Raw genomic sequence first — 27,096 nt, 5'->3', positions numbered from 1 at the left:
TTTTAAAAATTAAAAAAAAAACATTTTTTAGAACAGACAAAGAAATAAATGTTGTCGATGTATACGGTCAAAACCGGTTTCCACCTTCGTATAATTAGTCAATATTAGAACGTAGTGGACCGAAGGTCCTCTTCATGATATCGAGATAAGATCGAAGTCAATATCGAGCTACGATATAAAAAAGTGTTATCGAGCTCAAGAACCATAGACCAACCAATTCCGAGCCCGAGTAAATATCGTGCTCGAATCAATATCGTGCTCGGAATCTGGAGATTGACCAATACCGAATCCGACCGAGATCGAGCCAAGAGACAAGAGCCGTTACAGCCGCACTAAGGGAAAGAATCTCGGCGGGAATTAGGGAAAAGCTAATCTATCATGGGATCTCCACTATTTTTAATTATATCTAAAGTATGATTCCTCCACTATAAGAGGCATAACTACTATTTCTGTAATGGATCGAACATTAAGGCATTCATACACTTTCATATTATTTACAAAGAAAAAACAAACTGATATTCAAATAGAGATTATCCCTTTTTGGGTTTTGTATATTGATTTGTCTTGCTTGTTCATAAATCGTTTTCGACTCAGTTTGGTTTGTATTTTCATTATTTATATAGTCAATACTCAATATATTTCTACTTACTTTCCGATTTGTGACAAGTTATACCACGTATCTTTAGAACTACGTATAAATTCAACTTTATCCATTTTTCGGGTAAACAGTCGCATATATTGGAATAAAAAGAGTAATTAATTATTTTTTAAGTGTACCAGGAAAACGCATTAACAGGCACAACTACCCAATCAGATGATGCTTCAGAGGATAATATGAAGTTACTGGTACAAGTTGGTGAAAACTTGTTGAAGAAACCAGCTTCTAATGGGAATCCAGAAACCAATGAGGAAGCTCTAAAGAGGTAAAATATATTAATCATCATTGTTTTTTTTATCTATTTAGAGACTGATTTTTGATCGAATTATAAATCTATTTTATTTCTACTTATAATAGTTTCTTTTGTACGTAGGTTTGCAAAATTGCTCTCAAAATGGAAGAAACTCCGAGTAAACAAAGCCTCTCAATAATTCTAAGGTCTCGACTGCTATTGGTACTAAACATGCTAAAGAATAAGCGCTTGTAACGTTAAGGGATAAATTTCAATAGAAATATCCCCCTATGTAAATTTGAAATATGCTAAGGATTATGTAAACTTTTGGTTGTGTGTTAAATAAATAAAATCATCCTTCAAAGCCAAAACAACATAAAAAGAAAGGAAAAATAGTAATTCTGTTGTAGGGGAAGTCCATCACCCCCTACAATCTGCCAAAGTAAAACTTGCATTTCCACAACGCAAAACCGACATCATACAGGCTGGTCTAGAACTTGTAATCTGGGTTGTCACGAAGGCTGAGCTTAGAGAGAACGAGGCAGTAGGAGTCCCAGTCTGTCCTTCGGAGATACTTCAACAACTTCTTCCTCTTTTGCACCATTGGAGTAGCACATGTTGTGGCACGATGGTGTTTTACTTCCATTTGAGTATTACCTTTAAACAAAAATTAAATTCAACAACAGATAGAATGTTTAATTTTCAAATGGAATGAGGAAAATATATCTCTATGCCTACATGTCAATGAGTATGTGAAGTCATGAATGACACAATATCGTACAACATACATGAGGAAAAATACATATCTATGCCTTTATGTCAAGTGTGCATGTCAATGCGATGCAACTCAGTAATAAAATCATATGCATACTCTCAGAGTATCAATTCACTCAGTCCTCCCGGTCACTCAGTCCTCACAGTCACTCAATCCTCCCAATCGCTCGGCAATCGGCACTCGCACTCAGTAGGTACCTGCGCTCACTAGGGGTGTGTACAGACTCGGAGGGGCTCATTCAGCCTAAGCGCTATAATCTACACAGACAACACACATACTATAGTATCAATATTTGGATCCGCACGGACAACTCACGTGATGCACGGACAACTCACGTGATGCGCGAACAACTCACGTGCTATAATAAGCCAATCTGGCATGCTGCGACATGCTGTCCGATCCCTTAATTATCCTCACAATCAGGCCCTCGGCCTCACTCAGTCATCAATCTCTCCAGTCTCTCGGGCTCACGATGTCATGAAACTAGTCCAAAATGATGATATGATGTATCCATAAATAACAACAGAGATTGAGATATGATATGCAATGAATGAATATGATTGAGTATGAAATTACAGTTTAAACATATAATTCGACAGTAGAAATGACCTCAGCGGGTCCCAATAATACCAACATTTGCCGAAGCATGATTTCTAACGTTAGTCATAGCTCAGTTTCTCTAACACATAAAAATACATGGAAGAAAACAAGTTAATTAACTAAACAGCTCTACGGAATCAACTGAGTCTCAATTTCTACGGCGCACGCCCACACGCCCGTCACCTAGCATATGTGTCAGCTCCAAACAATTCACATAACACGTATAATCAGGGTTTCATATCCTCAACTCCAAGATTAGAGATGTTACTTGCCTCGAACCAGCCGAATTCAATGTCGAGCAAGCTAAACAATGTTCCAGAAATTTCATTCTGCGCGTATAAACTTCCGAATGGCTTGAATCTACTCACGATTAATTCGATTCTGTCAACACAAATTATAGGAATTAATTCCATATTAAAATACTAAATTTCCCAAAAACTATCCGAAATTACACTCAAAAATCGCTCGTGGGGCTCACGTCTCGTAACCTGACAAAAGTTACAAAATCATCTGATTCTTGTAGGATTTCACAATCATCTGATTATCTCTAGATATTCCTTCAATGTTTTGTTGTTGATGAACAACTTCATGGATAGGTTCCCTTGAGGTTTGAGGATCAGTTCCTCTATGTTCTGTTCCCATGTCAGGTTGCCTAGGGTGGAAGGACATGTTCCTTCCTGTGGTGTAGCTTCAGGTTGGACTGTTGTTTCATTTGAGTTTCTTATCATCTAGTTCCTGCCTCTTAGAAAGAATGTTAGTTTCATCAACAACAACATGTATACTTTTTTCTAGACACATAGTTCTTTTGTTATATATCTTATAATCTTTACAATGTGAAGAATATCCCAAGAATACTCTCTCATCACTTATGGGATCAAACTTACCTATGGAGTCTTTTTCATTATTGTGCACAAAGCACTTGCATCCAAATGCCCTGAGATAAGATATATTTGGCTTTCTCCCTTTAAGTAACTCATAGGGAGTCTTCTCAACAAGATGTCTAGTCATGCACCTATTTATGATATAGCATGCAGTGTTCACAACTTCTGCCTAGAAGCTATAAGGCAATTTACTAGCAAGTAGCATCGTCCTAGCCATTTCCTCCGGTCCAAACCTAGGGTCCAAGCTTAGCCGATGCGTCGTTATATCCGGTGGGATCCCTGTTATATCTAAAGAGGACCAAGCAAAATAATCTATGTTATCGATAAGAAATTGAATAAGTTTTTTCTTGAGTTCGGGGGTCAACCCCGTTCCCAGGTATACCTTACATTCGGGCTAGTGCTCGATTAGTGTGACTTGCTCCAATTCCTCAATTGTTGATTAGCGTCGGAATCATCGGGAACAATGAAGGATCGAGGGATCCTTTGATCATCATCTTCATCGATCTTCTGATTTTCTGGTTGGGTTAAAGCTGATGTCTGTGATTGCTATTTGGCATCTCGTTCCCCTTTTGAGCCCGATCCTTTTATTGGCGAAGGTGAGGATATTGGATTTGATTCCTTGATGGCAAACATTTCTCTTGCGGCCGATTGTTCTCCGTACACTGTTTTGACTCCCCTCGATGTTGGGAATTTAAGAACCTGGTGTAGGGTCGAGGGTACAACTCTCATAGCGTGGATCCATGGCCTTCCAAAAAGGGCGGTGTACCTCATGTCGCCTTCGATTACGTGAAACTTCGTTTCCTGGATGGTCCCGGCCACGTCTATCGGCAGAATTATCTCGCCTTTGGTGGTTTCACATTCCATATTGAATCCGTTTAGGATCAGGGTCGTGGGTACGATCTGGTCCTGTAGCCCGAGTTGTTGTACGACCTTCAATCTAATAATGTTGGCCGAGCTCCCTGGATCAATTAACACACGCTTAACTTTAGTTTTATTCATAAGTACGGATATTACCAGATGCAGAAAATTTAGCATTCTCAAATTCAGTACCATGATCAGACCTAATTAATGTAAGTTGATTACCTAGTTGTTTCTCAGTTTTTCTAACAAATGAAATTGAACATATCAAATGCTTCATCTTTATATATTAAAAATAATGTCCAAGTAAACATATAGTAATCATCAACAAGCACCATAACATACCTCTTATCACCTCTGCTAATTGTTCTCATTGGTCCACACAGATCCATATGGACCAGTTCCATTGATTTGGTAGTATTTACCATTTTCTTGCTTTTAAAAGAGGATCTTACCTGTTTCCCCTTTGCACAAGCCTTACAATATTTATATTCCTCGAACCTAATGTTAGACAGACCTATAACCAAGTCCTTGGAGTCTAGTTTGTTAAGTTGTCTTAGACTTGCATGTCCAATTCTCTTGTACCAAAGGAGGGTTATCATTGTCCAACACACTTAAGCAAGTGAGTTCATTATCCGAAAGTGTGGACAAATCCACCACATATATGTTATTCACTCTTTTTCCCTGCAAAACTATCTTGTCAGTGGTAAGATTTATCACAAAGTATTTTTGTAGAAATAAATGCTACCATGTTATCTCTATCACACAATTGTGATATACTTATTAAACTATACTTCAGTCTATCTATCAAGTAGACATTCTCAATAGAGTGAGAATAAAACTTACCTACCTTTCTAACCCCAATGATCTCACCTTTCTTTTCATTTTCAAAGGAGACATTACCTCCTTTAAGGTCCTCAAGTGAAATGAACTGGTTCTTGCTTCCTTTCATATGCTTTGAGCAGCCACTATCTATGTACCATATTAGGTTGCTCCCCTACACTTGGACCTGCAAAAGGAAATTAGGGGTTAGTCTTAGGAACCTAAACTAGTTTGGGTCCCTTTCTATAGGCAAAAGGATGAATCAAATTCTTTTTAGCTCAACTTGGCAGCCTTTTTTCCCTAGAACATAATCTTTGTTCTTTTAATTTGCCTTTTCTATTGCAGTGCAATCACTCTTATAGTGACCGGTATTACAACAGTGTGTGCAAATTTTATTCTCAGGGAGTGTGAGGTACTTTCTCTTGAGATCCCACTTAGGTGTAGAGTTCCCAAAACCCAGTCCTCTTCTGTTGCTACTATGATGTTCTTGTAGCCATAAAACTGTATCAAAGGACCTGTTCCATTTACAAGTTGTGTCTAGCTCATGCTTAACCTTATTGAGATCCTCTTTCAAGACTCTTACATGTTCATCTCTTTTATACACTTTACCTAAATTCTCTTCTAGAGTGAGTTATGTCTCACCAACTGTCTTTTAACCTGTTCCTAACTTCAATTTTAGATTTTCAGATCTAAGTTCTAGGACAGTTGTATGAAGTGCATGAATAAGCTTTAGTAGTAATTCACTTAATCTGTCTTTAGACAAAAATTTAATCTTGTCTTTGATATGAAGGACACTTATCTCAGTTTCTTCATCAGATTCTCCAATAGCCATTAGTGCTCGTTCATCATCATCATCATCATCAGAGCTTTCGTCTGAGCTATCTCCCCAAGCAGCAACTATAGACTTGGTTGATCCTTTATTATTGCATTTCTTGGGATAAACCTGTTCCTTCTTCGAGTTCCTTTGTTTCATCTCTTTCCTTATTCCATAGTATCTCCCACAAGGGACAGTTCTTGATTATGAGATCAGTCTTTCCACACGTGTAGCATCCATCGTTTGCCTGCTTCTGTGGAACTCTTGCCTTGTTGTAGCTTCCACTTCTTGAAGAACCCTTTCCTCTTCTTAGGTACTTCTTGAACTCTTTGGTAATTATTGTCATTTCACCATCTTCCATGTCAGCACCTTTAGTGATTCTGAGTGCCAGACTCATTTCCTTCTTAGGCACATTTCATGGTTTGTTTTCTAAGTTCATACATAGTGAGATTTCCAATAAACTCATCCAAAGAAAGTGTAGCAATATTTTTTTATTCCTGAATGGTAGTGATCTTGCTTTCCCAAGTGAATGGCAAGACTCTTGTTACTATCTTCTCAACCCTCTCATGTTCAGGGATAATCCATCCAAAAGATTTTAGTTTATTTGTCAATTTAGTGAACCCTGTGTACATATTCTGAATAGTTTCTCCATCTTTCATGGCAAAGTTCTCATGGTGTGAGTACAGTAAAGTTCCTCTTGATATTTTCACTTGAGTTTTTCCTTCATGGGCCACTTGTAGTGTGTTCCAAATTTGCTTGGTAGTGAAACAGTCTTGGATTGTGTTGTATTCGTCTAGACCAAGTCCACAAACAAGTCATTTCTTGATTTTGGAATACTTTTTCCACTTCTTCAAATCCTCAGCATTGCAATTAACTCTTGTTTTTGGCACATCTACTCCTTCAGCATTTTTCTTCAATATGGGCAGTGGACCATCAGTAATTATGTCTCATAGCTCATCATCCTCAGCTTGTACGTGATCTCATCCTAGTCTTCCACCAAGAGTAGTACTGGCCATTAAAGAGTGGTGGCCTAGCAGTTGATAGTCCTTCCCAATTTTCAGGTGGTGTGCTCATCTTGATCTTCTCCTAATGTGTTAGCCTCTTCAAAGATAACATACTCTGATACCAATTGTTGTTTTATATTTCAATGTCACACAAGAGGGGGTGATTTGTATGGTGTCTAATATTTTGCTTGCACAGATTATTGAAAGACCTGGTTCTTCTACGAGTTCCTTACACTACAGTTATAGAATAATAAATGCAGAAAGTAAAGAACACAAGTATTTTTTCGTGGAAACACCCGACTCAAAAGGTGAAAATATCACGACCTACTTCCTAGTAGGATTTTTTTCAACACTTCACTAAATCACTTAGCAAAGCAACAATGTTTACAAAACTCTTGTAAACCTAAGGATTACCTATAACCCTTGTAAACAACCAGCCACAACGTGTTGCGACAGCTTCAAGTAAATTCTAACTTGAACAATACAACTCAAAGTACCTAGTACAAATGCTTCTAAAGAAAGCTGAAAGGTACATCTCAAAAGCCCTACTACAATTGAACTAAAAAAATAAGTATTATGTGTTACTAAGAAAATTATCCCATAAGAATATTTTAATAGATAATATGTTTGTCAATTTTTTATATTTTTACTAAGCATATATTTACTTGTAAAAAAATTAACAAAGCAAGATTGAAATAATATTTAAGTAACAAAACCCCGAAAATCCGACAAAACCGAACCAATTCAAACCGATATAGTTGGTTTGGTTTGGTTTTAATAAAAACTGAACCAACCGGGTCCATGTACACCCCTACTATATAGGATGCAACATGCTTTAGTAATATACTATTATGTATAATTCCTCTCGTGTATACCTCTGTATGCAACTATGCATATGCAGACAAACCCGGAACTTCTTTTGTTTGATTAATAGAGTGCTCTTGGTGCTGAAACGAATTACCTCAGAATTGAAGTAAGGCATTCTTGCTCAAAAACACCGTCACACTCCTAATATATTACTTATATAATTATTTCAAGTTGATTAATTTAAGAGTAAGGGATCATTGCAAGTATAACTATCTCTCTTTTTCTTTTTTGGGTACTCATTGACCGAATTCGGGAGAATAACGAAAAATAGGATATTTTGTGCCACTATTGGTTTTTTGACCCCCAATAAAAGAGGTTTTGAGAAATAACACCATATCAGAATTTTAAAATATGTTGGGCGGGATATTTCCGATCACCAAAATTTTAAAACACTGCGTTGAATTTCAGCATTATGTTGATTATTAGGGTTTTGCCACAAATCCTGACATGTCATCAGAATTTTTCAGCATTTCTGGTGCTTCAAATTCTGGCGCAGAAAATTCTAGTGATCATCAGAATTGTCGGTGCTTCAAAACTCTAATGAGCGTTCTAACTCTAATGCGAAGCTATTTTTCCAAAACTCTTTTTAACGAGATTAAAAGTGGTTTTAAAAGGTGCATCAATTTGAGTTTGAATTCACACAGCATACATTAAAATGAAAATCACCAAATTTCTCAATTCGTAGAACTCGAACCAAGTGTGAAATAATATCATGCATCCGCATTTCTGCATTGTTATCTTGTTTTCTACTCAAATCAAGGAGTGAATTTTTTTTCTTCCCCATTATGTAATGACCCAACCAGTCATTTTAACTTTTAGAACCCTGTTTCCTAAAATAAAACTTCTCGTATGTGCTTTTAATGATTTATGACTTGCGGAGATGGTTGGTTCGGGATTTGTGAGTGTTTGGGTTGAAATCGGAACACTTGGTTCCTTAAGTTGGCTTTAAAATGCTAAGTTTGACTTCGGTCAACATTTTGAGAAAATGACCCCGGTATAGAATTTTGACGATTCCAACAGCTCCGTATGATGATTGTGGACTTAGAAACGTATTCAAATTTTATTTGGAAGTCCGTAGTTAAATTAGGCTTGAAGTGGCTAAAATAAGAATTTATGTTTGGAAGTTTGACCGTGGAGTTTACTTTTTGATATCGGGGTCGGAATCCAGTTTCGAAAGTTTTCATAACTTCTTTATGTCATTTATGACTTGTGTGCAAAATTTGAGGTCAATCGGACTTGAATTGATAGGTTCCGGTGTCGTGTGTAGAAATTCGAAGTTTCAAAGTTTATTAGGCTTGAATCTATGCGTGATTCGCGTTTTTAACATTGTTTGGTGTGATTTGAAGGTTATACTAAGTTCATATGATGTATTGGGACTTATTGGTATATTTGGTTGAGATCCCGAGTGGCTCGGTTGAGTTTCAGACGACTAACGGACCACTTTTGGCCTTTGGAAGGTGCTGAAAATTTTCTTCTGATTTTCTTATACGCGATCGCGTAAGTTGGTCTGCGATCACGTAGAGTAATTTGGGTTGAGGTGGATTTTTTCTACGCGATTGTGTTAATGGGGTTGCGATCGCGTAGGCTTAATTTGGGCAGCTGGAATTTTGTTCTCTGCGATCGCGTGGACACGTCCGCGATCGCGTAGGTTGGGCCAGCTAGTGTATCGCGAACGCGTGTCGTTATTTGCGATCGCGTAGGGGAAACTGGAGAGGAAACTAGGCCACGCGTTTGTGTTATGCGACCGCGTGAAGAGGGATACAATCGCGTAGAGTCAGAACCTTGTGCATCGCGATCGCGTGGGACTTTATGCGATCGCGTAAGGTTATTTTCTGGGCAGAACAATTTGTGCTATGCGATCGCATGAGGAAGTTCGCGATCGCGTAAAAGAAATCACTGGGCAGAGAGTTTAAGTTCTTAAAATGGAATTTCATCCCATTTTTTATTTTTTAACGATTTGGAGCTCATATTTGGACGAGTTTTGGGAGATTTTCAGAGAAAACAACGGGGTAAGTATTCTTAACTCAATATTGGATAAATTGCCCGAATCCATCACTGTTTTTATCATTTAATTGGTGAATTAAGTTGAAAAAAGTTTGAAAACCCTCTTGGATAGATTTGAAGATTTGAGGGCCGAATTGTTATCGGAATTTAGTGACTTTGGTATGGGTAGACTTGTGGTTGAGTGGGCGTTCATATTTCATAAATTTTACCAGATTCCGAGACGTGGGCCCCACAGACAAATTTTTAATTAATTTCGTTATTTTTATTGAAAATGTAGTAATTTATTATGAAATTGATTCCTATAAGTTTTAGTGATTGTATCGAATTTTTCTTGGCTAGATCTGAGCCACACAGAGTTGGATTATCTTGAAAAAGGCCTTCCATTGGATTAAATTTGAGTAAAATGCGAGGTAAGTCTCTTGTCTAATCTTGTGAGAAAATAATTACCCCATAGGGATTAAATTGAATAATTATTGCTAATTGCGGGGGCTAAGTACACACGAGGTGACGAGAGTCCGTGCGTAACTACTATTAATGCTAAAGTCCGTGTAGTTTAGGACTTAAAGCATGAATTACTTGTATAAATTGTATTCGTTGTTTAATTAATATTATTTGATATATATATATATATATATATATATATATATATATATTGTGAATTATTTGATAAAAATATTAAAGGATGAAAATCTTATATGCTTAATATATCTATGGATCGTGCCGCATGTCCCTCGGCAGTGTACACGAAACTCTAGATCATGTCGTACGACCTCGGCCGAAATCGTGCTTAATATTAATAATTACACGATACTTTAATAGTTTATTGCAGCTTGTGAATCTAATTGATAAATTGAAAATTTTTGGAATTTAAAGAATTATTATCCCTGCTTGTTAAGAAATTATTGTTATTCATGTAAATGAAACTAATTGATAAATTGAAAATTTATTGGAATTGAAGGAATTTAATATATATTGAGAATTGTTGCAAATTGAAGGAATTTAATTATTTCTACTGATTAAATAAATTATTATTATATTCTGTGAATCATGTTGATTTAGATATATTAGTTCTATTTCAATTATTATCTTTGCCCTAGAGTTGAGAGTCAAAGTCGGTCATCTCGTCTCTACCACTTCGAGATTAGACTTGATACCTATTGGGTACACGTTGTTTATGTACTCATGCTACACTTGCTGCACATTTTGTGCAGTATCTGAGACAGATACTAGTGAAGGACCTATCATCGTACATCCTCATTATCCCGAGGCGTAGTGGTGAGCTGCCTTTCTGAGTCGTTCTGTAGCTACCAGTGCCTCTTCTTGTATTTTTTTTTATTCTGTCTATTTTCACTTCAGAAAAATGTGGAGTTTTGTATAATCTACTAGATGCACATACACGTGTGATACAAGGTCTTGGCACACACATTGGTAGAATTTGGTGTCTTATTATTTTCTTGGATTTAAATTTTATCGATATATGTTTAATTTATTAGTTGGCTTGCCTAGCTATAGTTTTGGGCGCTATCACGACCTATAGGTGAAATTGGGTCATGACACATTAGTTCCCCTCCTTTTATTTATGAAAGCACTAAAGCACATTAACATTTAAATACTTCCTCCGTATCGATTTATGTTTGAAAAGTTTGAATTGCTATTGAATTTAAAAAAGAAAAGAAGATTTTTGAAATTTGTGATTTAAAATATCTTATGGATATTTGTAAGTTAAATTATTTTAAAAATTAAAAAAAAAACATTTTTTAGAACAGACAAAGAAATAAATGTTGTCGTTGTATACGGTCAAAACCGGTTTTCACCTTCGTATAATTAGTCAAGATTGGAACGTAGTGGACCGAAGGTCCTCTTCATGATATAGAGATAAGATCGAAGTCAATATCGAGCTACGATATAAAAAAGTGTTATCGAGATCAAGAACCATAGACCAACCAATTCCGAGCCCGAGTCAATATCGTGCTCGAGTCAATATCGTGCTCGGAATCTGGAGATTGACCAAGCATATGCAGACAAACCCTGAACTTCTTTTGTTTGATTAGTAGAGTGCAAATGATAGTACTCACTTTTATAATGATGCATATTAATATATAAAATAGTTCCTCTTTGCACCAAAATATAAATTATAAGTAGACATTTAGATGACTAGATAACTTCTAATGACCCATGTTAATTAGTTCATACATATATATATATGGTTGACAGGACTTAATTGCCCTAAGCACAGTAACCAACAGTACGGAAACGGATCCATCATTTGCTTCTATCAAGCCAATGGACGTCAAAAACATTTTACTGCTCTCATTAGGGACTGGCACTACTGCAGATTTTGCTGGGAAATACATAGCAGAGGAGGCAGCTAATTGGGGTCTTGTTTCCTGGCTATTTAATAATAATTCGAATCCTCTGCGTGAAATGTCATTTGCAGCAAGTACTATCATGAATGATTATTACATCGCCACTATCTATCGCGCTCTTGGTGCTGAATCGAATTACCTTAGAATGGAAGTAAGGCATTCTTGCTCAAAAACACTGTCACACTCCTAATATATTACTTATATAATTATTTCAAGTTGATTAATTTAAGAGTAATGGATCATTGCAAGTATAACTATCTCTCTTTTTCTTTTTTGGGTACTCATTGACCGAATTCGGGAGAATAACGAAAAATAGGATATTTTGTGCCACTATTGGTTTTTTGACCCCCAATAAAAGAAGTTTTCAGAAATAACACCATATCAAAATTTTAAAATATGTTGGGCGGGATATTTCCGATCACCGGAATTTTAAAACACTGCATTGAATTTCAGCATTATGTAGATTATTAGGGTTTTGCCACAAATCCTGACATGTCATCAGAATTTTTCAGCATTCTCGGTGAAAATCGCTAGAATTTTTGGTGCTTCAAATTCTGGCGCAGAAAATTCTTGTGATCGTCAGAATTGTCGGTGCTTCAAAACTCTAATGAGCGTTCTAACTCTAATGCGAAGCTATTTTTCCAAAACTCTTTTTAACGAGATTAAAAGTGGTTTAAAAGGTGCATCAATTTGAGTTTGAATTCACACAACATACATTAAAGTGAAAATCACCAAATTTCTCAATGCGTAGAACTCGAACCAAGCGTGAAATAATATCATGATCCGCATTTCTGCATTGTTATCTTGTTTTCTACTCAAATCAAGGAGTGAATTTTTTTTCTTCCCCATTATGTAATGACCCAACCAGTCATTTTAACTTTTAGAACTCCGTTCCCTAAAATAAAACTTCTCATATGTTCTTTTAATGATTTATGACTTGCGGAGATGGTTGGTTCGGGATTTGTGAGTGTTTGGGTTGAAATCGGAACACTTGGTTCCTTAAGTTGGCTTTAAAATGCTAAGTTTGACTTCGGTCAACATTTCGAGAAAATGACCCCGGTATAGAATTTTGACGATTGCAACAGCTCCGTATGGTGATTGTGGACTTAGAAACGTATTCGGATTTTATTTGGAGGTCCGTAGTTAAATTAGGCTTGAAGTGACTAAAATAAGAATTTATGTTTGGAAGTTTGACCGTGGAGTTTACTTTTTGATATCGGGGTCGGAATCCAGTTTCAAAAGTTTTCATAACTTTTTTATGTCATTTATGACTTGTGTGCAAAATTTGAGGTCAATCGGACTTGAATTGATAGGTTCCGGCGTCGTTTGTAAAAATTCGAAGTTTCAAAGTTCATTAGGCTTGAATCTATGCGTGATTCACGTTTTTAACGTTGTTTGGTGCGATTTGAAGGTTTTACTAAGTTCATATGATGTATTGGGACTTGTTGGTATATTTGGTTGAGATCCCGAGTAGCTCGGTTGAATTTCAGACGACTAACGGACCACTTTTGGCCTTTGGATGACTGCTGATAGCTGCTGGAAATTTTCTTCTGATTTTCTTATACGCGATCGCGTAAGTTGGTCTGCGATCACGTAGAGTAATTTGGGTTGAGGTGGATTTTTTCTATGCGATTGCGTGAATGGGGTTGCGATCGCGTAGGCTTAATTTGGGCAGCTGGAATTTTGTTCTTTACGATCGCGTGGACACATCCGCGATCGCGTAGGTTGGGCCAGCTAGTGTATCGCGATCGTGTGTCGTTTTTTGCGATCGCGTAGGGGAAACTTGAGAGGAAACTGGGCCACGCGTTTGTGTTATGCGACCGCGTGAAGAGGGATGCAATCGCGTAGAGTCAGAACCTTATGCATCGCAATCGCGTGGGACTTTATGCGATCGCGTAAGGTTATTTTCTGGGCAGAACAATTTGTGCTATGCGATCGCATGAGGAAGTTCGCGATCGCGTAAAAGAAATCACGGGGCAGAGAGTTTAAGTTCTTAAAATAGAATTTCGTCCCATTTTTCATTTTTTAACGATTTGGAGCTCAGATTTGAACGAGTTTTGGGAGATTTTCAGAGAAAACAACGGGGTAAGTGTTCTTAACTTAATATTGGTTAAATTACCCGAATCCATCACTGTTTTTATCATTTAATTGGTGAATTAAATTGAAAAAAGTTTGAAAACCCTCTTGGATAGATTTGAAGATTTGAGGGCCGAATTGTTATCGGAATTTAGTGACTTTGGTATGGGTAGACTCATGGTTGAGTGGGCGTTCATATTTTGTAAATTTCACCAGATTCCGAGACGTGGGCCCCACAGATAAATTTTTAATTAATTTTATTTTTTTATTGAAAATGTAGTAATTTATTATGGAATTGATTCCTATAATTTTTAGTGATTGTATCGAATTATTCTTCGCTAGATCCGAGCCACACAGAGTTGGATAATCGTGAAAAAGGCCTTCCATTGGATTAAATTGGAGCAAAGTGCGAGGTAAGTCTCTTGTCTAATCTTGTGAGAAAACAATTACCCCATAGGGATTAAATTGAATAATTGTTGCTAATTGCGGGGGTTAAGTACACACGACATGACGAGAGTCCGTGCGTAACTACTATTAATGCTAAAGTTCGGGTAGTTTAGGACTCAAAGCATGAATTACTTGTGTAAATTGTATTCTTTATTTAATTAATATTATTTGATATATATATATATATATATATATATATATATATATATATATATATATATATATATATATATATATATATTGTGAATTATTAGATAAAAATATTAAATGGTGGAAAACTCATATGCTTAATATATCTATGGATCGTGCTGCATGTCCCTCGGCAGTGTACACGAAACTCTGGATCAGGTCGTACGACCTCGGCCGAAATCGTGCTTAATATTAATAATTACACGATACTTTGATAGTTTATTGCAGCTTGTGAATCTAATTGATAAATTGGAAATCTTTGGAATTTAAAGAATTATTATCCATGCTTGTTAAGAAATTATTATTATTCATGTAAATGAAGCTAATTGATAAATTGAAAATATATTGGAATTGAAGGAATTTAATATATATTGAGAATTGTTGCAAATTGAAGGAATTTAATTATTTCTACTGGTTAAATAAATTATTGTTATATTATGTGAATCATTCTGATTTAGATATATTAGTTCTATTTCAATTATTATCTTTGCCCCAGTGTGAGGGTCAAAGTCGGCCATCTCGTCTCTACCACTTCGAGATTAGACTTGATACTTATTGGGTACACGTTGTTTACGTACTCATGCTACACTTGCTGCACTTTTTGTGCAGTATCTGAGACAGATACTAGTGGAGGACCTATCATCGCACATCCTCGTTATCTCGAGGCGTAGTGGTGAGCTGCCTTTCTGAGTCGTTCTGCAGCTACCAGTGCCTCTTCTTGTATTATTTTTTTTATTCTGTCTATTTTCACTTCAGGAAAATGTGGAGTTTTGTATAATCTACTAGTTGCACATACACTTGTGACACCAGGTCTTGGTACACATATTAGTAGAATTTGGTGTCTTATTATTTTCTTGGATTTAAATTTTATCGATATATGTTTAATTTATTAGTTGGCTTGCCTAGCTATAGTGTTGGGCGCCATCACAACCTATATGTGAAATTGGGCCGTGACACATTAGTTCCCCTCCTTTTATTTATGAAAGCACTAAAGCACATTAACCTTAAATACTTCCTCCGTATCGATTTATGTTTGAAAGTTTGAATTGCTATTGAATTTAAAAAAGAAAAAAAGATTTTTGAAATTTGTGATTTAAAATATCTTATGGATATTTGTAAGTTAAATTATTTTAAAAATTTTAAAATTTTTTTTTGTTTAGAACAGACAAAGAAATAAATGTTCTCGCTGTATACGGTCAAAATCGGTTTCCACCTTCGTATAATTAGTCAAGATTGGAACGTAGTGGACCGAAGGTCCTCTTCATGATATCGAGATAAGATCGAAGTCAATATCGAGCTACGATATAAAAAAGTGTTATCGAGCTCAAGAACCATCGACCAACCAATTCTAAGCCCGAGTCAATATCGTGCTCGAGTCAATATCGTGCTCGGAATCTAGAGATTGACCAATACCGAATCCGACCGAGATCGAGCCAAGAGACAAGAGTCGTTACAGCCGCACTAAGGGAGAGAATCTCGGCGGGAATTAGGGAAAAGCTAATCTATTATGGGATCTCCACTATTTTTAATTATATCTAAAGTATGATTTCTCCACTATAAGAGGCATAACGACTATTTCTGTAATGGATCGAACATTAAGGCATTCATACACTTTCATATTATTCACAGAGAAAAACAAACTAATATTCATATAGAGATTATCCTTTTTTGGGTTTTGTTTATTGATTTGTCTTGCTTGTTCATAAATCGTTTTCCACTCAGTTTGGTTTATATTTCATTCTTTATACAGTCAATACTCAATATATTTCTACTTACTTTCCGATTTGTGACAAGTTATACCACGTATCTTTAGAACTATGTATAAATTCAACTTTATCCGTTTTTCGGGTAAACAGTCGCATATATTGGAACAAAAAGAGTAATTAATTATTTTTTACGTGTACTAGGAAAACGCATTAACAGGCACAACTACCCAATCAGATGATGCTTCAGAGGATAATATGAAGTTACTGGTACAAGTTGGTGAAAACATTGTTGAAGAAACCAGCTTCCAATGGGAATCCAGAAACCAATGAGGAAGCTCTAAAGAGGTAAAATATATTAACCTTCATTTTTTTAAATCTATTTAGAGACTGTTTTTTGATCGAATTATAAATCTATTTTATTTCTACTTATAATAGTTTCTTTGTACGTAGGTTTGCAAAATTGCTCCAGAAAGGAAGAAACTCCGAGCAAACAAAGCCTCTCAATAATTCAATAGAAATATCCCCCTATGTAAATTTGAAATATGCTAAAGATTATGTAAACTTTTGGTTGTGTGTTAAATAAATAAAATCATCCTTCAAAGCCAAAACAACATATAAAGAAAGGAAAAATCGTAATTCTGTTGTAGGGGAAATCCATCACCCCCTAAGGACTTGGAGCAATCTGCCAAAGTAAAACTTGCATTTCCACAATGCAAAACCGACATCACTCAGTCCTCCCGGTCACTCAGTCCTCACAGTCACTCAATCCTCCCAATCGCTCGGCAATCGTCACTCGCACTCAGTAGGTACCTGCGCTCACTAGGGGTGTATACAGACTCCGGAGGGGCTCATTCAGCCCAAGCGCTATAATCTACACAAACAACACACGTACTATAGTATCAATATTTGGGTCCGCACGGACAACTCACGTGATGCACGGACAACTCACGTGATACACGAACAACTCACGTGCTATAATAAGCCAATCTGGCATGCTACGGCATGCTGTCCGATCCCTTAATTATCCTCACAATCAGGCCCTCGGCCTCACTCAGTCATCAATCTCTCCAGTCTCTCGGGCTCACAATGTCATGAAACTAGTCCAAAATGATGATATGATGTATCCATAAATAACAACAGAGATTGAGATATGATATGCAATGAATGAATATGATTGAGTATGAAATTACAGTTTAAACATATAATTCGACAGTAGAAATGACCTCAGCGGGTCCCAATAATACCAACATTTGCCTAAGCATGATTTCTAACATTAGTCTAGCTCAGTTTCTCTAACACATAAAAATACATGGAAGAAAACAAGTTAATTAACTAAACAGCTCTACGGAATCAACTGAGTCTCAATTTCTACGGCGCACGCCCACACGCCCGTCACCTAGCATATGTGTCACCTCCAAACAATTAACATAACACGTATAATCAGGGTTTCATATCCTCAACTCCAAGATTAGAGATGTTACTTGCCTCGAACCAGCCGAATTCAATGTCGAGCAAGCTAAACAATATTTCAGAAATTTCATTCTGCGCGTATAAACTTCCAAATGGCTCGAATCTACTCACAATTAATTCGATTCTGTCAACACAAATTATAGGAATTAATTCCATATCAAAATACTAAATTTCCCAAAAACTATCCGAAATTACACTCAAAAATTGTTCGTGGGGCTCACGTCTCGTAACCTGACAAAAGTTACAAAATCATCTGATTCTTGTAGGATTTCACAATCATCTGATTTTCTCTAGATATTCCTTCAATGTTTTGTTGTTGATGAACAACTTCATGGATAGGTTCCCTTGAGATTTGAGGATTAGTTCCTCTATGTTCAGTTCCCATGTCAGGTTGCCTAGGGTGGAAGGACATGTTCCTTCCTGTGGTGTAGCTTCAGGTTGGACTGTTGTTTCATTTGAGTTTTTTACTAGTCCAATTTCTTCATCATCTTGTTCCTGCCTCTTAGAAAGAATGTTAGTTTCATCAACAACAACATGTACACTTTCTTCTACACACATAGTTATTTTGTTATATATCTTATAATCTTTACAATGTGAAGAATATCCCAAGAATACTCCCTCATCACTTATGGGATCAAACTTACCTATGGAGTCTTTTTCATTATTGTGCACAAAGCACTTGCATCCAAATGCCCTGAGATGAGATATATTTGGCTTTCTCCCTTTAAGTAACTCATAGGGAGTCTTCTCAACAAGAGGTCTAGTCATGCACCTATTTATGATATAGCATGCAGTGCTCACAACTTCTGCCTAGAAGCTATAAGGCAATTTACTAGCAAGTAGCTTAGTCCTAGCCATTTCCTCCAATGTCCTATTCTTTCTTTCAACTACCCCATTTTTTGTGGAGTTCTAGGAGCATAAAAATTATGATCTATGCCATGCTCATCACAAAATGCAGAAAATTTAGCATTCTCAAATTCAGTATCATGATCAGACCTAATTGATGCAAGTTGATTACCTAGTTATTTCTCAGTTTTTCTAACAAATGAAATTGAACATATCAAATGCTTCATCTTTATATATTAAAAATAATGTCCAAGTAAACATATAGTAATCATCGACAAGCACCATAACATACCTCTTATCACCTCTGCTAATTGTTCTCATTGGTCCACACAAATCCATACCAACATTTGCCTAAGCATGATTTCTAACATTAGTCTAGCTCAGTTTCTCTAACACATATAAATACATGGAAGAAAACAAGTTAATTAACTAAACAGCTCTACGGAATCAACTGAGTCTCAATTTCTACGGCGCACGCCCACACGCCCGTCACCTAGCATATGTGTCACCTCCAAACAATTCACATAACACGTATAATCAGGGTTTCATATCCTCAACTCCAAGATTAGAGATGTTACTTGCCTTGAACCAGCCGAATTCAATGTCGAGTAAGCTAAATAATATTCCAGAAATTTCATTCTGCGCGTATAAACTTCCAAATGGCTCGAATCTACTCACAATTAATTCGATTCTGTCAACACAAATTATAGGAATTAATTCCATATCAAAATACTAAATTTCCCAAAAACTATCCGAAATTACACTCAAAAATCGCTTGTGGGGCTCACGTCTCGTAACCTGACAAAAGTTACAAAATCATCTGATTCTTGTAGGATTTCACAATCATCTGATTCTCTCTACATGTTCCTTCAATGTTTTGTTGTTTAAGAACAGGTTCATCACTTATGGGATCAAACTTACCTATGGAGTATTTTTCATTATTGTGCACAAAGCACTTGCATCCAAATGCCGTGTGATGAGATATATTTGGCTTCCTCCCTTTAAGTAACTCATAGGGAGACTTCTCAACAAGAGGTCTAGTCATGCACCTATTTATGAAATAGCATGCAGTGTTCACAACTTCTGCCAAGAAGCTATAAGGCAATTTACTAGCAAGTAGCATAGTCCTAGCCATTTCCTCCAATGTCCTATTATTTCTTTCAACTACCTTATTTTTTGTGGAGTTCTAGGAGCATAGAAATTATGATCTATGCCATGCTCATCACAAAATGCAGAAAATTTAGCATTCTTAAATTCAGTACCATGATCAGACCTAATTGATGTAAGTTGATTACCTAGTTGTTTCTCAAGTTTTCTAACAGATGAAGTGAACATATCAAATGCTTTATCTTTATATATTAAAAACAATGTCCAAGTAAACATATAGTAATCATCAACAAGCACCATAACATATCTCTTACCACCTCTACTAATTGTTCTAATTGGTCCACACAGATCCATATGGACCAGTTCCATCGATCTGGTAGTACTACCATTTTCTTGCTTTTAAAAGAGGATCTTACCCGCTTCTCCCTTGCATAAGTCTCACAAACTTTATATTCCTTGAACTTAATGTTAGGCATCCATATCACTAAGTCCTTAGAGCCAAGTTTGTTGAGTTGCTTAGACTTGCATGTCCAAGTCTCTTGGTCCGGGGGGGGGGAGGGGGGAACATTGTCCAACACACTTAAGCAAGTGAGTTCATTATCTGAAAGTGTGGACAGATCCACCACATATATGTTATTTACTTTTTTTTCCTGTAAAACTATCTTATTAGTGGTAAGATTATCACAAAGTATTTTGTAAAAATAAAAGTTACCATGTTACTTCTATCATACAGTTGCGATACACTTATAAGACCGTACTTCAGTCCATCTATCAAGTAGACTTTCTCAATAGAGTGAGAATCAAACTTACCTACCTTTATAACCCCAATGATCTCACCTTTCTTTTCATTCCAAAGGAGACATTACCTCCTTTAAGGTCCTCAAGTGAAAGGAACTGGTTCTTACTTTCTTTCATGTGCTTTGAGCAGCCATTATCCATGTACCATATTAATTGCTCCCCTCCACTTGGACCTGCATAAGAAAATCAGGGGTTAGTCTTAGGAACCCAAACTAGTTTGGGTCCCTTTCTATAGGCAAAAGGATGAATCAAGTTCTTTTTAGCCTAACTTGGCAGCCTTTTTTCCCTAGAGCAAAATCTTTGTTCTTTTAATTTGCCTTTTATTTTGTAGTGCAATCACTCTTATAGTGACCAATGTTACAACAGTTCGTGCAAATTCTATTCTCAGGGAGTGTGAGGTACTTGCTCTTAGAATCCCACTTAGGTGTAGAGGTCCCAAAGCCCAATCTTCTTTTGTTGCTACTATGGTATTCTTGTAGTCATGAAAGTGCATCAAAGGACATGTTCTATTTACAAGTTCTGTTTAGCTCATGCTTAACCTTATTCAGGTCGTCCTTCAAAACTCTTACCTATTTATCTCTTTTATATAACTCGTCTTTCACTTTACCTAAATTCTCTTCTAGAGTGAGTTGTGTCTCACCGGCTGTCCTTTTACCTGTTCCTAGCTTCAATTTTATATTTTCATATCTAAGTTCTAGGACAGTTGTATCAAGTGCATGAACCAGGTTCTTTAACATATTGTTTTCACTTTCAGCTTCACAAGCCCTAAGTTTCAGGTTTTTGCACTTAGCCTTCAAAATGACACATTCTTTTGACAGTTGTTCCTTTTCATTATTCATATCTTCAGACTCATCAATCATCTCTAGTAGTAATTCAGATAATCTTTTTTTAGACAAAAATTTAATCTTTTCTTTGATATGAAAGACATTTATCTCAGTTTCTTCATCATATTGTCCAATAGCCATTAGTGCTCGTTCATCATCATCATCATCGGAGCTTTCATCTGAGCTATCTCCTTAAGTAGTAACCATAGACTTGGTTGATCCTTTATTGTTTCCTTTCTTGGGATATACCCGTTCCTTCTTCATGTTCCTTCGTTCGTCTCTTTCCTTCTTCCATAATATCTCCCACAAGGGACAGTTCTTGATTATGTGATCAGTCTTTCCACACGTGTAGCATCCATCATTTGCATGCTTCTCCGGAACTCTTGCCTTGTTGTAGCTTCCACTTCTTGAAGAACCCTTTCCTCTTCTTTGGTACTTCTTGAAGTATTTGGTAATTATTGTCATTTCATCATCTTCCAGGTCAGAACCTTTAGTGATTCTGAGTGCCAGACTTATTTCCTTCTTAGGCACATTTCATGGTTTATTTTCTAAGTTCATACATAGTGAGATTTCCAATAAACTCATCCAAAGGAAATGTAGCAATATTTTTTTATTCCTGAATGGCAGTGATCTTGCTTTCCCAAGTGATTGGCAAGACTCTGATTACTATCTTCTCAACCCTCTCATGTTCAGGGATAATCCTTCCAAGAGATTTTAGTTCATTTGTCAATTTAGTGAACCCTGTGTACATATCCTGAATAGTTTCTCCATCTTTCATGGCAAAGTTCTCATACTGTGAGTACAGTAAAGTTCCTCTTGATATTTTCACCTGAGTTGTTCCTTCACGGGCCACTTGTAGTGTGTTCCAAATTTGCTTGGTAGTGAAACAGCCTTGGATTATGTTGTACTCATCTAGACCAAGTCCACAAACAAACTATTTTTTGGTTTTGGAATTCTTTTTCCACTTCTTTAAATCCTCAGCATTACAATCAACTCTTGTTTTTTACACATCTACTCCTTCAGTATTTTTCTTCAAGGTGGAGAGTGGACCATCAGTAATTATGTCTCATAGCTCGTAGTCTTCAGTCTGTACGTGATCTCATCCTAGTCTTCTACCAAGAGTAGTACTGGCCATTAAAGAGTGGTGGCCTAGCAGTGGATTGTCCTTCCCCATTTTCAGGTGGTGCGTTCATCTTGATCTTCTCCTAAGGTGTTAGATACTTCAATGCCACATAAGATGTGGATGATTTGTATGGTATCCAATTTTTTGCGTGCACATATTATAGAAGGACCTGGTTCTTCTACGAGTTCCTTACACTACAGTTGCAGAATAATAAATGCAGAAAGTAAAGAACACAAGTATTTTTACGTAGAAAACACCCGGCTCAAAAGGTGAAAAAATCACGATCTACTTCTCATTAGGATTTATTCCAACACTTCACTAAATCACTAAGCCAAACAACAACGTTTACAAAACTCTTGTAAACCTAAAGATTACCTCTAACCCTTGTAACAACCAACCACAGGATGTTGCAACAACTTCAAATTAATTCGAACTTGAACAATATAACTCAAAGTACCTAGTACAAATGCTTCTAAGGAAAGTTGAAAGGTACAACTCAAAAGCCCTACTATAATTGAACTATAATAAAAGACAAATACTTGGAACTGATTCTTCTATCTTATTCATGTAGCTTCAAGTTCGCATACTTAAAACACACAGAAATTTCTTGCAAAATGCCTTACTATTTTGCCTCAATTCTTGCTTAACTTCAGTATTTGTACGTCACCTGTAAAAGAGAACATCCTGAAATATATAGAGTTAGTAGGATTAGGATTAACTAGAGTTCTGATACTATACTCTTGAGTTTTAGTTAACTTATATCTAGGGTAGAGTTCTCTTCAAGTAAGGAGTCCTAGTCCTTATCAATTATGCAACATTTTCGTTCGGTGAATATCAGATATAACCACTTTTGCTTATCCCGTTCACGTTCATGCCTTATGATTGAATATGTCTGTGCCATATATATACTGTGTATGGACCTGATTCATGCATATGTTCTTTTGTCAATCATCAAAAAAAAAACTTACTTAGGCCAACACGTATTGACAAAAAATGTACTGTATATAAGTGTTGAGTCATATCTCTATGTTAGTTATTGATGATAATGATCACCAAAATAATAATAATATACTATAAAGACTGGCCGGCTCCTAATCCTGATAACACTAAGTAAATTTATTCGAATTCGTACCTCAATCTATCTTTGGTTTTTGTCTTTCCTTGCCAGTTGTTTTAAACGAGCCACTAATCGTCATTATTAAACAAACATTAGCAGTATTTTAGCCATGGAGCTTCTTGCCAAACTTTTTATTAGATATTTCATATAATATATTGTTAAGTGTATCGTCAATACGCTAATTTAAAACGAGGTAAGTTATATAAGTACTATGAATCTTATCAGCAGGTCCAAAACAAATTTTATACTAGTAAATCGATTATCAAGAAATTGGTACTAAGCTATAAAAGTAGTAATTGGTACATAGGAGACAATTTTTAATCAAAAAGGCAGTTATTAGACGATAGTCTACCACACTAAACAAATTTCAATCTACAACAGTGAAATACAATTGCACCAATATCAGTAACAAATTTCTATATTTTTGGTCATTTAGGTATTTTATCAAACACCTAGAGTACATAGCATATTACTACCTCTAGTAATGGTGTTTCTTCATCCAACAATCCCTTCTTCCCACCAACAAGAGATACTAAACCATCCTTTGTCTACAAACAACCTTCTTTAGCACCATTAAAATTATCAATGAACTTACGTCCACCCAATTGTTGCTAATTAATTAATTACAAAATCTCTACAACACCCAATAATCTAGTTTATGTATTTATAGCTCCCAAGCACCATCCAATAAGTGTTAATACTTATTTATTGCTCACATAATCATTATAAATCCATACATGTAAGTCTAAAGGTGAAGGATTACCTTTTTGGAAGAAATTTTGTAAAACCCTCCATTGAGTTCCTGAAGAAATTTCTTAAAGATCTAAGTATTTTATGTGTAAATTTTATCAATACTAGTATGAAAATGATGGAATTTCACAACAAGATAATGGGGATTGCTTACATTGAAGAATAGGAGAGTTGGGGGTCTTGAGAGAGTGGAGAGGGTCTCCAAGAATCGACCAAGAGGAGTGGGAGAAGTGAGCTACCGAAATGCTCTTTATAAAGGCTTCAGGCCTAGCTTGTCCATCCTCGTGCATCGCGTGGACATGCACGAGCTCTCGTTCAAGTTTGCGTGCTGAGGCAATACTTCGCTATTTTTTTGAAATGGCCGGGGGTCATGGCTCGCGCAAACCCGCGCGATGCACGAGTTCACGCGAGCTCCCCAATTGCATCCTTTCCTTATTTCTTATTTTCCAACTTACCCTCTTTCGATACCTTGCTATGATGTAGGCCCTAATTCACTACCAAACTTTCATTTAAGTATGAAGCCGTGATTACACGATGTTACCCTCATTCATAGCCATCTGGGGCACGCAAGCGAAAAGTGGAGATCCGAGGCTCGATTTAAGGCCTTAAACCCTTAGCAAAACTTTCCTTGTTCCACCTGCCTTATTTTAGTAATTTGATTATAATTTCTTGTAGAAATATCCAATTGACAAATGGTTTGATGCGTTTGAAACCAGACACGAAGGGCTATTCTTTAGGGATAAAAATTCATGGATTGTCTCTTCACATTATGATAGTTATACCCGTTCAAAGGTAGGTATTGTGCAAGTAAGACACTTTTTCCACTTAATATTTTCAACTTTTGCCAATATGCGTCGAATTGTCCTACGGACTTCAAAATCCAAATCCGGACACATGCCTAAGTCTGAAATCACCATACAAAACTATTGACATCATCAAAATTTCATTACGGAGTCGTTTGTTTAAAAGTCAAATTCTAGTCAACTTTTTTCATTTCTAAGCTTCAAAATGAGACTTGTTCTTTTATTTAAATTCCGAATCTTTCGAAAACGAAACTCGACCACACACGCGGGTCATAATACATATTACAAAGCTGCTCAAGATCTTAAGTCACTGAACGGGGTGTTAATTCTTAAAATGACAAGTTGGGTCGTTACATTTTATAATCTTAATAAAAAAGTATTGTATATGTCTTTTGATAATGCTTCTAACAATAATGTCGTTATTTCAACATTAAGACTACATTTGAAACCACCACTAGATGAAATTTTTCATGTTAGGTGTGCATGTCATGTTTATAATTTAATCGTTAAAAATGGCCTTGATTTATTTTCGATTGAGATAAATCAGGTTAGAAGAGCAGTGGGTGTTATTCAAGGAAATAATAGACAATCTAGAATTAGGGAATTTAAGACTAAGTGTACGGAGCATAACCTTAACCCCAAATTTTTGCCAGATGAAATTGTTACTACATGGAATTATACATACTTATTTTTAAAATGTTGCTACAAATATTGATTGCCGATAACTGAAGTTGCTAATGCGCATTGTATTGATCCAAACCATATGTTAATAACTAATACTTGGAAGGCCATTAATGATATTGTTCAATTTTTACATAAATTTTATACAGCTACTGTTGAGTTTTCTGGAGCATATTACCCTAGTGTTACTATGACTTTAGTACATATAGCTGAAATTTCTTTTCTACTCTCTGAATTTAAGAAGAAATAAAAATATAAGGATGCTGTTGAGAAAATACAAGCAAAATTCAAAAAATATTTCTTTCCCATTCTTCCGATTTACTTAATTGGTGTTGTTTTAAATCCTTATATAAAGATGTCTAATTGTCACCAATTAATCAATGCTTTATATAGTTATATGGAGATTGGACCAACTGAAACCCTATATATATATATATATATATATATATATATATATATATATATATATATATATATATATATATATATATTGCTTTATGAACAAGCTAAATGATTATTTACAATATTTATATAATTATTATGCAAGTATATTTGATGATGATGCTATTAATGTAGGAAATGTTAATCCTACTATGCATTATACTACTTCTACTGCATCTCCTAATATGGATGAAAATGAAGGACTTGGTGGTTATAATATTTGGGCTGCATTTCCTTCCACTCAAACCGGTAGCAGGAACATTGATGAACTTCAATTCTACTTGCAAAAGCAATCAGAGCCTCGTAATAAGGAATTTTCACCGTTGGAATGGTGGCATGAGAATGAAAAGCAATTTTCTATTCTGTCTGCTATGGCTCGGGACATGCTGAATGTGCCAATTTCAACTGTTGCATCAGATAGTACATTTAGTCAAGCAAGACAACAACTAGGAGACACCCATCACTCATTGTGAAGCAATGCTTTGGAAGTTTTAGTATGTTTAAGATATTAGATTAGATCGGAACGAAGAAATCAGGGACGTGAAGATGTTGATAAACCAGAAGATGAGAAACTTGGAAATATATTAACACATGGTCACCCATCTAAATTTAACACTTCAGAAGATGGTCAAGAAGTTCATATTGATTACCAAGAACTTACTAAGGCAATGCAAAACTGTGAGGACCCATAATGTCATCTTTAAATTTAATAAGTAATTATGTGTTCTAAGATCTCGAAAAGTACCATTTATCCTTCCTCGACTTACGTGCGCAGTCCGTAAAATTTTTCAGAAAGTTTTCATGTAAAAAATGGATTAAAATGGGAAATAGAGCTTT

General features: G+C 36.0%; 1 protein-coding gene and 1 pseudogene across 1 annotated transcript; both read left to right on the top strand.

Annotated features, from left to right (window-relative positions):
- The first annotated feature begins 11,724 nt into the window (after window positions 1-11,724).
- On the top strand, window positions 11,725-16,821 carry LOC104118346 (patatin-2-Kuras 1-like; annotated as a pseudogene).
- A 9,494-nt stretch (window positions 16,822-26,315) lies between these two features.
- On the top strand, window positions 26,316-26,732 carry LOC138902363 (zinc finger BED domain-containing protein RICESLEEPER 3-like). Its single transcript, XM_070190220.1, has one exon. It carries the CDS (start codon window positions 26,316-26,318, stop codon window positions 26,730-26,732), a length of 417 nt encoding a protein of 138 aa, XP_070046321.1.
- Window positions 26,733-27,096: the final 364 nt, after the last annotated feature.

Source organism: Nicotiana tomentosiformis, chromosome 12 (genome assembly GCF_000390325.3).
Source record: "Nicotiana tomentosiformis chromosome 12, ASM39032v3, whole genome shotgun sequence".
Lineage (NCBI taxonomy): Eukaryota > Viridiplantae > Streptophyta > Magnoliopsida > Solanales > Solanaceae > Nicotiana > Nicotiana tomentosiformis.
Note: the sequence above shows the minus strand (reverse complement) of the source record. Positions and strands in the feature narration are given on the sequence as shown.

What these genes read in the sequence shown, in the direction of transcription:
- LOC138902363 (XM_070190220.1), top strand. Translation starts at nt 26,316, where the DNA reads ATGAACAAGCTAAATGATTATTTACAATATTTATATAATTATTATGCA.